The 15,431-nt window shown below is 35.1% G+C and overlaps 1 protein-coding gene across 1 annotated transcript in view; it reads right to left on the reverse strand.

Annotated features, from left to right (window-relative positions):
- The window catches only part of nt5dc2 (5'-nucleotidase domain containing 2), a 44,582-nt gene extending 30,302 nt beyond the window's left edge, over positions 1-14,280 (reverse strand). The window contains exons 1-2 of the mRNA XM_028813253.2: positions 13,758-14,280; positions 1,502-1,686 (exon numbers count right to left, since the gene is read on the reverse strand). Of these exons, the coding sequence (XP_028669086.1) occupies positions 1,502-1,686; positions 13,758-14,085 (513 nt within the window). The 5' untranslated portion in view covers positions 14,086-14,280. The remainder of the gene's footprint in view (positions 1-1,501; positions 1,687-13,757) is intronic.
- Between the last annotated feature and the right edge of the window lie 1,151 nt (positions 14,281-15,431).

Raw genomic sequence — 15,431 nt, forward strand, 5'->3', positions numbered from 1 at the left:
GAATTTGTATCTGTTAAAAAGAACAGAATTTGAGGTAGCTTTTGTTTTTTTGCAAAAAAGACAAACGTCATTCTATTTAACAACATCTGAAAAGCAAATGAAAATAAAAACTTTCAAAATAGAAAAGGTTGAAGTCTAACAGTAACGGTGTTTACTGCATTGAATTTCTAACAGAAATTCTCAAAGATATAGTAAGGTTACTTCTTTGAACATTTTGTGCTACATAAACATGAATAATTTCTGAAATTCCTAACTATGGGATTTTAGAAATTGAATAATTAACTGTACCAGCCTACATCTAATTTTTACTTATAAACTACATTGCTCTATGTATAGGTTTCACTATAGCTGTGTCATTTATCAGTTTATTGTGCACAGAAAATAAAACAATCAAAATAAAACCAATTTTTTGTTAAAAAATATGCAGCTATTTACAGTATTAACCAAAGCAAAAGATGACCAGTGCAATATTAATATTGTTAAAAGGAGACATTACTATATATTCTTAAATAGCACAATTCTATTAAGAGCCATATAATGCTGCACACATGTAAAAAAAAATTTCAAAATTAAAAAAAAAAAAAAAAAAAAAAAAAAAAAAAAAATAAGAACTAATTAATTGGTAATATATACAGTGTTTTTAATACAAATTTGGTTCATAATGTGCCTACAGATTAATAAATTCTTGAAAATGTATAGTATATATTATAAACATAGTATATATTATGCTTTTTATGACTGTAGAAAGAAAATTATGAATTTCTGTTTTAATCCTTTTTTCACCATATACAATTTGTCATTTTTTGCATATCCCAACCTACTCTCCAGAAAGTTTTTTGGGGGTCAGAGTGCAGGGTCAGCTATTTGTACAGCCCCCTGGAGCAATTGCAGGTTAAGGGCCTTGCTCAAGGGCCCAACAGAGTGGCATTCCTTTGGTCACTGACAGGATTCGAATTGGCAACCTTTGAGTTACCAGCCCAGATTCTTTAGCCAGAGACCCACTTTTTTAAATATTGCATATAAAAACGTAATATCTTGTTTAAATCACCCATACTTTATCAAATGCCTAAGCATTAACATAAATTGAGTTTTAATTATTAATAAAAAAGAAAAGGAGAGAAAATAATGCTGTCAAAAAGTAGTCAAACAATTCATTGAAGACTTGTATTTTCCTTGTATGTACAGAATTTGGAATGGAAGGGAGATGCACATATACATGCTTAACTTACTAAAAATAAGACATTAAATATTTTTGAAGTATTATCTTCATACAAGCTCGGATATTGAGAGTACAGAAAAATAACACTTTGACTTCACTGCTGCAGTACTTCTACTACACTGTTCTGCTTATCTGTATGGTTTACAATATCTTTCTATTTACTTTAATTAATACAAATCTCATTTCATATCATGTTTCAGTTTTTTTTTGTATTAATATAAATCTCATGTCATAATATTTACTTAAGAAAAGAATCATACTTTGACCTTCATGTTCCTTTACCTTGTAATTCTCAATAAGAAAGTCACGAGCTGTGTTGAATATCATGGAGTGCAATGCATTAGAGTAGAGAGCCAATGTATAATCATAGTCAAATCCATAGATGTCAACCTCTGCCAGATTCACTTCATTATTAGCATAGATTGTTGCTGGATTCAACAGATTGCATACACCAGGTGGAAGCAGATCTGTAATACAAAATGGGGAGAGATTGCCTTAATATACATCATATAAATTTCTTATATGCATAAAATCTTACCCAAATTAAACATTTTTCCTCTGATATGTTTACATTTACTTAAAAAAACACAAGAGTATAAAAACATGCCCATCTCTCTACAATTGGAGACCTAGCAGGAAGGGTGGTTTGTGTGTCTTTCAATTTAACCAGAGGAACCATAACAAGGAGAGGGGCCAGCTTCCGGGTGTTTCCGTATTTCAAGCAGGAATGCTAAAGAAGGTCTTCTTCCTTGTATGTTAATCACAATTAAACATAAGCAAAAAATGTTTTCATAGGTACCGACACAGAAGAGAACAAATAAATTATTACAGTGTCTTTTTTGCAAATTTTGCACACTGTTTTTTAGATTATATTTCAAACTGTGCCTGATGCCTATTTTTTCCAACTATTTGGTTTTTTCCTATATTATGTGTCTCCTTATGGATAATGGCTTCCAAGTCACATTAAATGTTGTCAGGAGCTTTTTGCATTTCTGCTGTTGTTTAGTCAACACTGCACAATAAGCAAGTATTGAATAAACAAAAACAACCCAAAAAAGCAATGATTCAAAAAAATACCTTGTGTACTGGATTACTCAGATCACATACAATATGATGTGCTCTACATATATTTCTGTTATATCTTTCAGCAAGGAATCAAAGTCATCAATTTGTGAAGAAGTAATGTCATGACAGGACAAAAAGCCAATGTGCAATTTGGGGAGACAACGCTTTACTTTTAAATCACTGACACTAGTGTGTACTTAAGAGTTAAGGCATACTTGCATAATGATTTTCTTGAGGTCATATGTAAAACACTACAACAAAGTGAATCAGAGTTTAATATTTACGTGGTAAAAAAAGAACAAAATAATTTGTATATAAAGATCTGCACTAATATATTAACAAAAAGCACACTAACACATAACAATCCATGTAATTACATTAAATACAGTATATTCAGGCTAGTGAGAAAAAGAATGCAACAGCTAAATACTAACCATACCGACTTCTAAAATGAAAATCATTACAGAATATGACACAGAACAAAGTGGCAGTAAACTGAAAAATGTTCTGCTCAGTCTTCTGAACATCCAAGCATATTAACAAAACAGTAAACTAAGCAGACTAAGATTAGAAAAACAAAGTCTCTACATCCTGGTAACTTGTTTATACAGTGGTGTGAAAAACTATTTGCCCCCTTCCTGATTTCTTATTCTTTTGCATGTTTGTCACACAAAATGTTTCTGATCATCAAACACATTTAACCATTAGTCAAATATAACACAAGTAAACACAAAATGCAGTTTTTAAATGGTGGTTTTTATTATTTAGGGAGAAAAAAAAATCCAAACCTACATGGCCCTGTGTGAAAAAGTAATTGCCCCCTGAACCTAATAACTGGTTGGGCCACCCTTAGCAGCAATAACTGCAATCAAGCGTTTGCGATAACTTGCAATGAGTCTTTTACAGCGCTCTGGAGGAATTTTGGCCCACTCATCTTTACAAAATTGTTGTAATTCAGCTTTATTTGAGGGTTTTCTAGCATGAACCGCCTTTTTAAGGTCATGCCATAGCATCTCAATTGGATTCAGGTCAGGACTTTGACTAGGCCACTCCAAAGTCTTCATTTTGTTTTTCTTCAGCCATTCAGAGGTGGATTTGCTGGTGTGTTTTGGGTCATTGTCCTGTTGCAGCACCCAAGATCGCTTCAGCTTGAGTTGACGAACAGATGGCCAGACATTCTCCTTCAGGATTTTTTGGTAGACAGTAGAATTCATGGTTCCATCTATCACAGCAAGCCTTCCAGGTCCTGAAGCAGCAAAACAACCCCAGACCATCACACTACCACCACCATATTTTACTGTTGGTATGATGTTCTTTTTCTGAAATGCTGTGTTCCTTTTACGCCAGATGTAACGGGACATTTGCCTTCCAAAAAGTTCAACTTTTGTCTCATCAGTCCACAAGGTATTTTCCCAAAAGTCTTGGCAATCATTGAGATGTTTCTTAGCAAAATTGAGACGAGCCCTAATGTTCTTTTTGCTTAACAGTGGTTTGTGTCTTGGAAATCTGCCATGCAGGCCATTTTTGCCCAGTCTCTTTCTTATGGTGGAGTCGTGAACACTGACCTTAATTGAGGCAAGTGAGGCCTGCAGTTCTTTAGACGTTGTCCTGGGGTCTTTTGTGACCTCTCGGATGAGTCGTCTCTGCGCTCTTGGGGTAATTTTGGTTGGCCGGCCACTCCTGGGAAGGTTCACCACTGTTCCATGTTTTTGCCATTTGTGGATAATGGCTCTCACTGTGGTTCGCTGGAGTCCCAAAGCTTTAGAAATGGCTTTATAACCTTTACCGGACTGATAGATCTCAATTACTTCTGTTCTCATTTGTTCCTGAATTTCTTTGGATCTTGGCATGATGTCTAGCTTTTGAGGTGCTTTTGGTCTACTTCTCTGTGTCAGGCAGCTCCTATTTAAGTGATTTCTTGATTGAAACAGGTGTGGCAGTAATCAGGCCTGGGGGTGGCTACGGAAATTGAACTCGGGTGTGATACACCACAGTTAGGTTATTTTTTAACAAGGGGGCAATTACTTTTTCACACAGGGCCATGTAGGTTTGGATTTTTTTTCTCCCTAAATAATAAACACCATCATTTAAAAACTGCATTTTGTGTTTACTTGTGTTATATTTGACTAATGGTTAAATGTGTTTGATGATCAGAAACATTTTGTGTGACAAACATGCAAAAGAATAAGAAATCAGGAAGGGGGCAAATAGTTTTTCACACCACTGTATGTCATTCTTTATATACAAGACCTACGTAAAAAAAGGCTCATTTACACAGAAATGTAGAAATTTATATTTGGTTATTTTTTTTTAAAAAATGCTAAAACTAAATGTTTATGCATTGTCTTCCTCTTTCTGATTTTAACCAAAATATCCAAAACTGTAAACACTTTGGGATTTAAATTTGGATAGATTGTACAGAAAGCAAAAAATCTTTAAACAGGCATTAAAATGCTAGTGTAAAAAAGGACACATCTGGGTTTGTCCATTCTAGACTAAACAGCAGACTACAGTAAACAAAACTTTGATCAATCGTTAACACAAGTGCACAGAGAAGGCACAAACATGTTTAGATATACTATAGCACCTTGAGAGATAAACCTACAAATTCAATTAGAAAATAAAGTTAAGGTGAGTTAAAATACACTCACACTGATACAGAGGTTATATAAGAACCATTTACAACCAATACAAAGTAACATTAATAGCATCTATGTTTAGTAATTTCTCAGCAAGTATCAAAGATTTCATTTAAAAATAAATTTAAACAAGACAAAACAAGAGGTAATAGTAATACAAAACATCAAAGGAGTACGTCTTAACATTACTAATCCAAACTCTTCAAAATAGTCATAACTTCATCAATCAATACTCCATTTCATCTAAATTAACAAATATTGTACTGAATAACAAAGAGATGAAATGTATTTAACTCTGTATGCAAAAATTTAAAAATAGATTCAAAACTATTCATAAAAGCATGTGAGAGTCAGTAGACTTTGCACCCTAGGAACCAAGTTACCCAAACTATTCTGTAACATTTCAGTAATTATATACCGCTCTGATTCTGATCTATCCAATCATAAAATAGGCCATTACAGCAGCATTTGATGAGAAGAACTGGTAATTAATTGCAGAACTACGGTAATTGCGGGTTCCCCTAGACTGCCTTTCTCACTTGCAGGATCTGGCTCAAACACTAACCAGCACATCGTCATCTCATAACAGGCTTAAGTTTCGAGTTTGGTATTTTTCTGTCCAGAGGTTTTAGCTCTCGAGTTTTAGCTCAAGACACACAGACACAAACCCATCACCAAGATATCAATGTTTTCAGTTTTAGGGGACTCTAAAACGTCAAAATCAATCAAAAGACAGAGATTAAATTTTTTTTGACAAATCTAAAACTACTGCTCGTCCCCTACAGACGATAGGTAAAGGTGGGCGAGAGCTCAAAGCAAAAACCGCAACCCATACATAAAAAGAATTCAATTGCAGAAACAGAAAAGAATTTGCACACAAGACAAAACAAAGTCTGTATCACTCTAAAAAGCTTCAATACCCACAGCATGTCTCGATGAGTCAAAAGTAAATGAGTAAATCGAGTTACTCGATTTGTCCTCGTTATTTCACAAGTACTCAATGTTGTCTGACATTTCAATTATTCACATCTCTTTAGCCAACTTCTCCCAATGTATCTTATTATTTAATTCAACACTAAAAATTCTTTCATTACAGAAGCCCCACTGGCCTCAACATTTAAATTAAGGCTGAAAACCAACTATTAAAGCATAGAATAATCTTGTTAGATCGGCTGCATTAGTGTATTGTCAACCAACTGCAGTAACTTTTTGATATGTCTTTACCAAGTACTTTCATGTTCCTTCTCATCTCTGTGTCCATTGTAGCACTGCACTGGTACAGATGTCATGCAACATAAGGTGGTTCATAGCACTTCAATCCAAATTAGTTTGATGTTGTATACTATTGCATGATTGTTTTTTTCTGAATACAGCTGACCTAGGACAGCAGGGAACTGGACATAAAAAACATTCAAACATTTCAACATATACAAGTTTAATTTTGAGGCTTGTATACTTACGATTCAAAATTATGCTTTGTTTTAAAAATGAACTTTTTTTCCATAATACATTTGTAATCTTTATATAGGGCTTGTTAGTGACTGCATGTTTAATAATAAATTGAAATCTGATTTTTCTGGCTATAAAAAAAACATTTACTAACAAGCTATGGCAATTACCATAAAGGCAATTAAAAACTCAACTGCAAGTAACAGTGCACTACAGCAGCTTAACTCCAAGATTTTCATGTAGATCAAGAACCTTCATAAAATGCATAAAGCGCCCAAGATTACACATGCTCTGTGATTTTCATGTAAGAAAGACAGAGGTTTCATGGTAAGGTAATGCAATTCATGTTTGTACATGCAATAAGAACTTCATTGTAGCCTTCACATTTGACAATAACAACCCTATACACCTACAATATCATTTGGAAAATGAAATGAAAAAATGTTCAATTAAAATTAACTGATACTTAAGGTCCTTTATAAGTTTTGGAATTTTTTACATGCCTTTTCCAGAATAATCATAAACTATCCAGTTAAAACATAAAGGGAAAAATAAAAAAACATCTGTAGTTCTGACAAAAGAAAGATGTCTGACGCTACTGTTCCAGGGATGTGACATCAACTAACAGTCCATTTTTGTACGTACTCATTTCTTTTGGTACATTTAAAAAAAATGGCTTTAATTAACATGGAGTGAGGGAGGGTAAGTGTGCCTATCTACAGTCAGTTCATGTCTCGCACCAGTTGCTACAGGGATAGGCTATCTTTAATGCTGCCCTGGACTTTGTTTAGCTGAAATGTAGCCTTTACATTCTGGCAAAACGCTAACACGCCATGTATTTGGCAGAGATGAATATTTACTATAAGACGAGGCAAACCATGTTAGGCATTACTCTGTAGAGATTCCAAAATTACACTCTCCATACCAGGCAACATCTCAACATTTCTTTATAAACATACGGACAATTATTCAGTAAACACATTCATCCATTTTCTGAACTAAATAAATCCACACCATGTTATCAGGGAGCCATACAAACAGACCTCACCATTATCCATAACTAAATGAAAAATCATTGACATTTAGAATAATTGCATAATTGAGATGCAGGAAAAAAACTTGACTGTAGAACAATCCCTGAAAAATGCTGAACTTGAAATATGGCATTTTTTGGTAAATACTTAAAAAGGGGAATTAACCAATGCTCCTAAGGATTGCTGTGAAAGGAAGAGCCATCAAAAACATTAACCTGCACGCATAATGATCTTTACTACAGTTAGAATTAAAGAACTTAAAATGTATTTGTTTACTGAAATTGACGATGTCTACAACATGCAACTTTAATCTATACAGCCACTACCTATGAATAAACCTTACATCCTGAATTCCAGGAAGAGCTGGTAGTGTTGAAATCACATTTCAGAAAACTTAAACAAAGCTAAAGGACAAAAGAGTGGGCAAAGGAAGAACGTTTATCCTAATTTCGCCAACTCCCATGCACTTTAAAAGTACAAAAGAAGAAAGCAGTGCCAAGCAAGCTTCCAGGCAAAGGAGCTAGCTAGCACTAGAATACATGATTCATTACCATGAGTCATTTAAACAGCAGCCCTGCCAAGGAAGAGACTCCTTGCCATTACCCAATACTAAAGAAAAAAATACACTGTTAGGACATAAATTGGCATCTGTTACACATGTGTAGATAAATGCAAGACAGACTCAAAAAAATGAAACTTCTGCATTCAAGAAAGCATCAAAAAACGCAACAGGTACTCAAGAAGAAAGCCAATTGAGCCTTCATAGTCAGTGGCACTTTTAAAAACAATCAGTTTTAAAAACACATCTCTATACATTTCAAGGGTGCACTTAGATGTATTCTACGTAGCCAAGTCCTTCTCTCTAATAAAAAGTTAAACAGCATTCCCAAGCGATGGCCTTCTTTCTTGACTGTCATATGTGAAGACTCTCAATACTTTTAAAATTGAAGCTGTACAAAGTTGATCTGTCATGTGTCTGCCAGGGGGCCCCTAAAGCAGCTTGCTTCTGAAGGCTGGTATTTCAGGAGTGATGGGGGTAGGGCAAACTCAGCTGCTTTTATTCACCCTCTAATCAACCAGGGAAAAGTGCTCAAGAAAAAACAACCACTCTGTTCCTCTGTATTATATTACAGAACTTTATAATTCTTATTGTTTGGCGATTTTTATCATATTCACTGTTATGACATTTTTGTGCTTCCTATGATACAGATTTATTTTTGTACTACTGTTTCCTTTGCAAAGAATTATATTTAGTTTTAAATAAATGATTATTTTGAACAAACTCTTTTTCTAAAAAGACAGACACCCCTCAATTTGTTTCCAGTTCTCTTCAAAACAAATATCTGTTTTGTAAAATACATAAAACAACATTTTAGGCACTTCAGAAACTGAAGGCTCCAGTGGAGTCCTTTCATTTATATACATTTCTTAAGTTTTGTCAGGTCATTATTTTTCTTACAGGCAATTTTTTGAATTAAGTGGTTCAAGTGCACGGACTTATGAGGAGACACAGAAGCCTTACTACGTATTGCAAAAAATTAATAACAGCAAAATTTTGTGTATGCCACACTAATTGCTCAAATCTTGGTAATTAAAACACAAGGGATATAATGACCTGCTTATTTGTTGAGCTTCAGATAACAATAGGCTTAGATAAATTAAACCTCTATAGATAAAGTTACTTATAAATTGAAACGAAAAAACTTCCTTATATTAACACATTATGTTTAAAAAAAACTCTTCCATCAATTATTACATATGATGTCAACCAATTGCAGTAACTTTTTGATATGTCTTTACCAAGTATTTTCTAATTATTCTGATGTTACTTTATCTTGATAAACAGAGAACAACAATATTTTTCATTCAGAAGCTCCCCATTCATTCTTCCTATTTCTTTTACAAGAAAGTCAGTGACAAAGAAGACTAATTAGAACAATCGAATTTAAAACCTAAAAAATCAAATTTTAATAAAATTCCAATTGTTAATGGTGGTGGGAGAGACTAAAGATCTTGGTTCCAACAAGGTTCTTTCAGGTAAAAAGCAAGCAAATCAAAATGCGGACAACAATTTTGAATGATTCAGTGTGGCAACCCCTAACGGGAGCAGCCGAAAGAAGAAGAAGTTTACCAAGGTAGGTACAGTTGAACGCAAAACACTTTCATCTAATGTGAACTACTCCTGACTGTCAGGCTGAAGTGCTGAGGATGTGTTATTTTACACGTGTGCACCTTTGTTAGTCACCGTCTAATCAGTATGCCCCAGGAGGTCTGCATGCCATCAGATCATAATACAATAACTAAAGACAAAGCAGGAAAGTCCATCAAACTGTAAAATACAATATAAAATTATTATTGAAGAAATTGTAAAAGGTGTGTTTTGCAATTTTTATCACATATAACTATGTGAGGAGCAGTGGGCATGACTGAGGTATAGTATGTGACAACATCAAATATAACTACCAATTAAGAATGTCTTTTTCTTTCCTTTTTAACATTAACTTTTAACCTAACTAAATTATTAAAATGTAGGACATCTTCCATATCTATTTTAATGCATTTTCTTTTCTTTTTTTTTTTTTGGTCTTCCTAAAGTAAATAAGATGAATTGAATGTTACTGGCAAGCTTTTACACAAGTATGACTAGAATGTACTGTATTCTGGGGAACTCTCTGTAATAAAGCTTACCAGATAAGTGACCAACGTGACATATATGTTCATAGTATAAGTCACATGGTGAGCATTTTGTAAAATGCCAACCTTGCTTCAATAATTTCCGTGAAAGTACCATACGGTCAAATAATCTGGCTTAAAAGGTGCTCTTTTAAAAAATCTTCTTGGAGATTTACAGAGAATTACAGTATATAAAAGAATATGGTTGCCACAAATTCTAAAAATTAAAAAATGTATAATAAACACAACATTTAATTAGGTGACCAAGCACAATGAATGCAACAGTTGTGAAACTATCAATGCCATACTAGTCAATCAATCCTTATTTCACATAGCATCTTCCAAAGAGTATGTCATTATATGAGATTTTAAAAATATAATGTGCTATAAAAGACAAGATAGGTTTTTGAATAGCTGGCCTTGCTGTTGGCAGATAAATGTAAATTTTTCCCCAGATTCCAATCATCTACTGTAAATGTATCCTAACTCGGACAAAAAAAAAAAAAGAATACCTTAAAACATATTTTGTCGCACATCTCTTCTGGTACAATCTGCTTTACGGATTCTATCAACTATATCTAAAAAGAAAACCAACAAATCTCTACCAACACAGTATTCTTAGTCTGAGCTCTGCTACACTGCTTTAAACAAAATCTTATGAATCTACAAAACAAAGTAAATCAGTTTTACTTCTGAAACATTTTGGTAATAAAAAGGTACACCTTGAAGCCGAGGGGAAGAAAAAATGGAATTCTCACAGCCTGGTCCAAAGCAGGATCTAAGAACTAGCTGATACCCCCGGAAAACAGTGGCTTGCTAAAAGAGTGTGGCAAAATATAAAGCAGCAACACAATGAATGCCTGAGAAATAACCAAGATTAAACTCCACAATAGCATAAAAAGTTAGTGAAAATTAACACGAAAACAACACTATAATGAAATAATTATCTGCTTGCAAAAAAGGTAAACACAAAAGTCTAGACTCATCATTACAATTGGAAAAAAAAGAACTAGTAAACAGACAAAACCAACTGAGCTGGCTTCTGTTGAATACGAAAGCTTTGTTTACCCACAAAAATTCAACAAGAATGGAGAAAGAATATTGAAATCATACACAATTATAGGCTACAATGTAGCCTATAATGTTCACTAAGAGATCATCACTTGTCTGTTTGCCTGATGAACCCAGAAGGTTTTAGTAAAGAGTGGCACAAAGGATGCAAAGAATTTTTTTCAAATGTGTTCCTCAGCAAAAAAAAAAAAAAAATCGAGGAAAAATCCAGTTAAAATGGGAATAGAAATAATCACTTCATATTATTCCTTACAGACAATCAAGACAATAACTGGATAAAGGCACTTAAAAATGATTTGACCTACAGACAGCTTGATATTTGATATTATTACTCAAATAACAAAAAAAACACATCCTTTAAATATGAGTCCCTTGGTATAATGTTCTCCAATTAAAAAGGAAAACTTAACTAAATGGTGCAACTGACAAATAACAAGAAAATGCAATTACAGGTCAGACCTTAAATAACCTAACCCACAAAAAGCTTTTTCAACATGTACTTTGTACCAGTGTGTTTTAAAAGAAGGGAACTGGCACATATCTAGAGATTCACCTTTCTGGTCACAAGAACTCAAATACCTATTATTACATACATACTATAATTTCTGAATATGCAGTGCCACAAATTCCTTATAAAACACTGAATAATGGAACTGCAGTAATGGTAAATAATAGACTGTATTTTGATGTCTGTAATCAAAGCACTTATTGCTTAATTCATTAACCAAAAAAAAAAAAGGTACCTTTTTTTATTTCTAACTTCTGATGGGATAATTGACCTGCAAAACACCAACACCATTCTACAAAAAACAATCCATTGTAATCTGTATTTTTTAATTCAATTGTAATCTAACTTGGATATTTTTACTCTTTACACACAAAAGCAGATATCCTGTTATTTTACAAATACAAAGCATCCCATGAACTAAATCCTTAGACTGTATAGTTTTCCTGCTGGCTTCAAAGGCTACAAAAAAAAAAAAAAAAACACCCTTTTTGAAACCCCCAGTCCACCCATTCATTAATTTTCTGAGTCTGTTTTCTCCAGTCATGGGCCTGTCTCTGAACTGGCATAATCATATATGAAGGCCAAATTTTGAAAAAGGCAATAGTTACAGATCAAAGTCTAATAAAATAACAAACATCTTTCTCCATTAGCAAATACAGAAGCTCTTGGATACTACTAGTCAATGCACTAAATGCGGAGGGCTTTATATGACAAGTGACTGTCCATACTGAAAAATGACAAAAATTGTGAATTTCCCCTTGGGATTAATAAAGTATATATCTATCTGTCTGTCACATTTTCTGCATGGAATAACTGAATAAAGGACAAATCTGTGTTAATAACTGTACAGTATTGGCAAATATTTCACTTCTAAACACATAAATGCAAGACCTTCATTCCTTGTCGATCTTACAAGAATACACTTTCAATTATGGTTTTTTTTTTTTTTTTTTTTTTACTTTTATGGGGAAAATGGGGCAATTACAAGTTGCAGAACAAACTATTAATGGGCGTATGTAACACAAAAAACTTAGCAATGTGACTGCATATGAAGCACAACCTACGCTAAAATGATAAGCCAAAAAAGCTCAAATAGGCAGAGCTTTCCTAAATTCAGTTACTCAGCTGATCTTCATTTTAGGGAATTGACAAAGAACTGTTCACCTCTACATATTAGTACACTATACAGATCTTATATAAATCATTCAAATTGGCATGACGTTTTTACCTACTGCCACAAAATATGACCAAACCAACTATATTCAAAAGGTGTTAAGCATTTAACAAAACCAGTTATGAGGCGTTTGCGTAAATTAATCACACTGACATTACTACTGTGTTAAAAAAAAAACAAGTACGCTTCCGTTATATAAAAACAATTAAAACTTTAACGTTAAAAAAATCTCTAAACCTGTTAAAAAACGGCTTGGGGTCTGACCTAAACACGACAACAACACTGATCAAAATGACTAATAAACATCAAACAACTAAAACGTGTAGCTGCAGCAATTTATCAGGCAAAAGCCGTGTGGACTCAGCAGATAAGTTGTTCCTTTAACACAGCCCACCGCCCATCTCAGATAACTTGACGTACTGCGTGACGACAAATAAACACATTTAAGATACAGTAGTCAAAATAACTTCTGGCTGTCATCAACTGATGTAATAAACTCCGTTGAAGACTTTCGTTTAATTGCACGTCGTATGTTGGTGTAACCACACTGCAGCACAAATCCCGTTCACCCACCCTGGCCCTGTCTGCCTGGTGAGACGCATGCCTGTTTAGCTTGATGGAGCCTCGTGAAACCCAGGAGACTTCCCTTTTCTTCTGCAGCCTGACAACGTGTTTACTTATTGTCTGGAAAGTGGTGCAGACAAAGACCTAGAAGGTTACGGTCCCCGAGGGTAGCGACCTTATCCATGCCAACGCCTCCATAAAAGTATTCGTCCTTTATAGAAAAATTAACTTCACAAATTAAAACTGAAATAACGATCTTAATCATCTTCAATGCATTAGATTTCTGCAATATTTTTGAGAGTTTCTTGCACACTCGACCCAGCCACACTAGTCTGAACTTGGAACAGCAAACTCCACGTACCGTGCACCAGTCGTTTCATTTCATTGTAGCGCGCCCAGAGGTACGTCTTGGTGTCCAGTTTCGGGGCGCTGGACGAGTATGACCGTCCTGACACTGGAACAGGGTCCTCGCTGCGCTTTTTCGGTCTGAGTTGAGGCCGCTGTGTCTGTGGTGGGACGGGGCCGCTGCTAGTGCTGTCTCGAACCTCGCAACACTTCTTGTCCGGGCCGCAGGAAGCAGCGGTACCGCACGCTAGTGCTGGTACGTGCGCGGAGCCCCAGACACGCGCAGACCGCCCGCTTCCCTGCCACAATGCACGGCCCAGGCTTTGCAACGCTTTGCTCGCCATGTTATCTGATGTTTAATGGGCCAGTGACTGTGCTGCAGAGCTAGCAGCTGCAGGCGAGCTAAACTTTTTTAGCTCTCTTACTGCTCACTGCCTGTTCTCTCCCCAAATTCTGCACATTTCTGAGCCGCAATGCAAAAACAACAACACTTCAGTCGAGGCCACATAGACACAGGCGGGGCATCGAACACAACAGCCAACCATCACGCAGCAGATTCAGATTGATGTTTTTCGTAGATATTCAGAGAGAGCAAGGATAAATTCAACAGCCAATAAATGTTCAATACACTCTTTTAAAGGGCGGTGCTTTTAAAAAAAACGTGTTTACAGTCATCGATCCCCAATGGAATTATCTATATGTAAATATCAGATATGTTCCTTTCATTTCATTGGTTGGAACAAAAGAAGAATCCGCCTCCTCACCATGTGTTACGTGACTGTCTCTGTAGCGTGGCGTTCCCGCTTGCAGAAAAGAACAAGAACAAAAAGTGTTTTTACGGTACTTATAAAAATACGGGTGATGTAGAGATTGGGAGGGGAACTCAATGTGATCGGTATTTTTCACAGATTTCAAGATTACAAAGTGTATGACGCCTTTAAGAAACATCCCTGGTTTAGGTTTTTTTCAGTTCGTTGTATTTGTGTTAGCAAATGTACACATCCGAGATAATTTTATTAATATGATTTTTCATTCAGTTTGTATGGATTTTGTATAATGACGACCCACGGGGCGTCCAAAAGCAGAACGTTTATACATAAGGGAGATAACACAATTAAAACATGTCATCTTTTCACTTTAATACCCATCCAGTATATTTAAAAATGCAAAGTAAACTTAATAAAATAATTCCCACATTGTGAAATGCAAAATAAAAGCTCTTTAGCCAGGAGTTTAGAAACCCCTAGGTGTCCTTGTGTGTGTACTCAGTGAATAGTGATGCCCTTAGCCATATACACAAATGCAGTTTCTGTTTAAAACAAGTGGTCGCAGGAACAAATGTAGTCACCTCCATTGTCTTAATGAATCTCAGGGGGGCTCGGAATAGATAAGAGAAGAGCTGCAAAAATGTACACGCATGACATATCCTTATTTATGATATGTTAGTACGCTATAGTTGTGACACTAAATAATACATCATTTTTTTTTATTCCTTCACTTATGGCCTCACTTAGCAAAATGCAGTGGTGGGGAACCAGTCTACCACAGCTGCATTATGCACAGTGCTCGGAACGGAGCGTCAGTCCATCGTGATGTATATACATATACACCCTGCCAGTTTGGAGTCTCTAAATAACCTGAGGCGAACATCGGAGCAGAAAACAGGAGAACACAAGCAAAATATGTGAAA

This window comes from Erpetoichthys calabaricus, chromosome 11, assembly GCF_900747795.2.
Source record: "Erpetoichthys calabaricus chromosome 11, fErpCal1.3, whole genome shotgun sequence".
In the NCBI taxonomy this organism is placed as follows: Eukaryota; Metazoa; Chordata; class Cladistia; order Polypteriformes; family Polypteridae; genus Erpetoichthys; species Erpetoichthys calabaricus.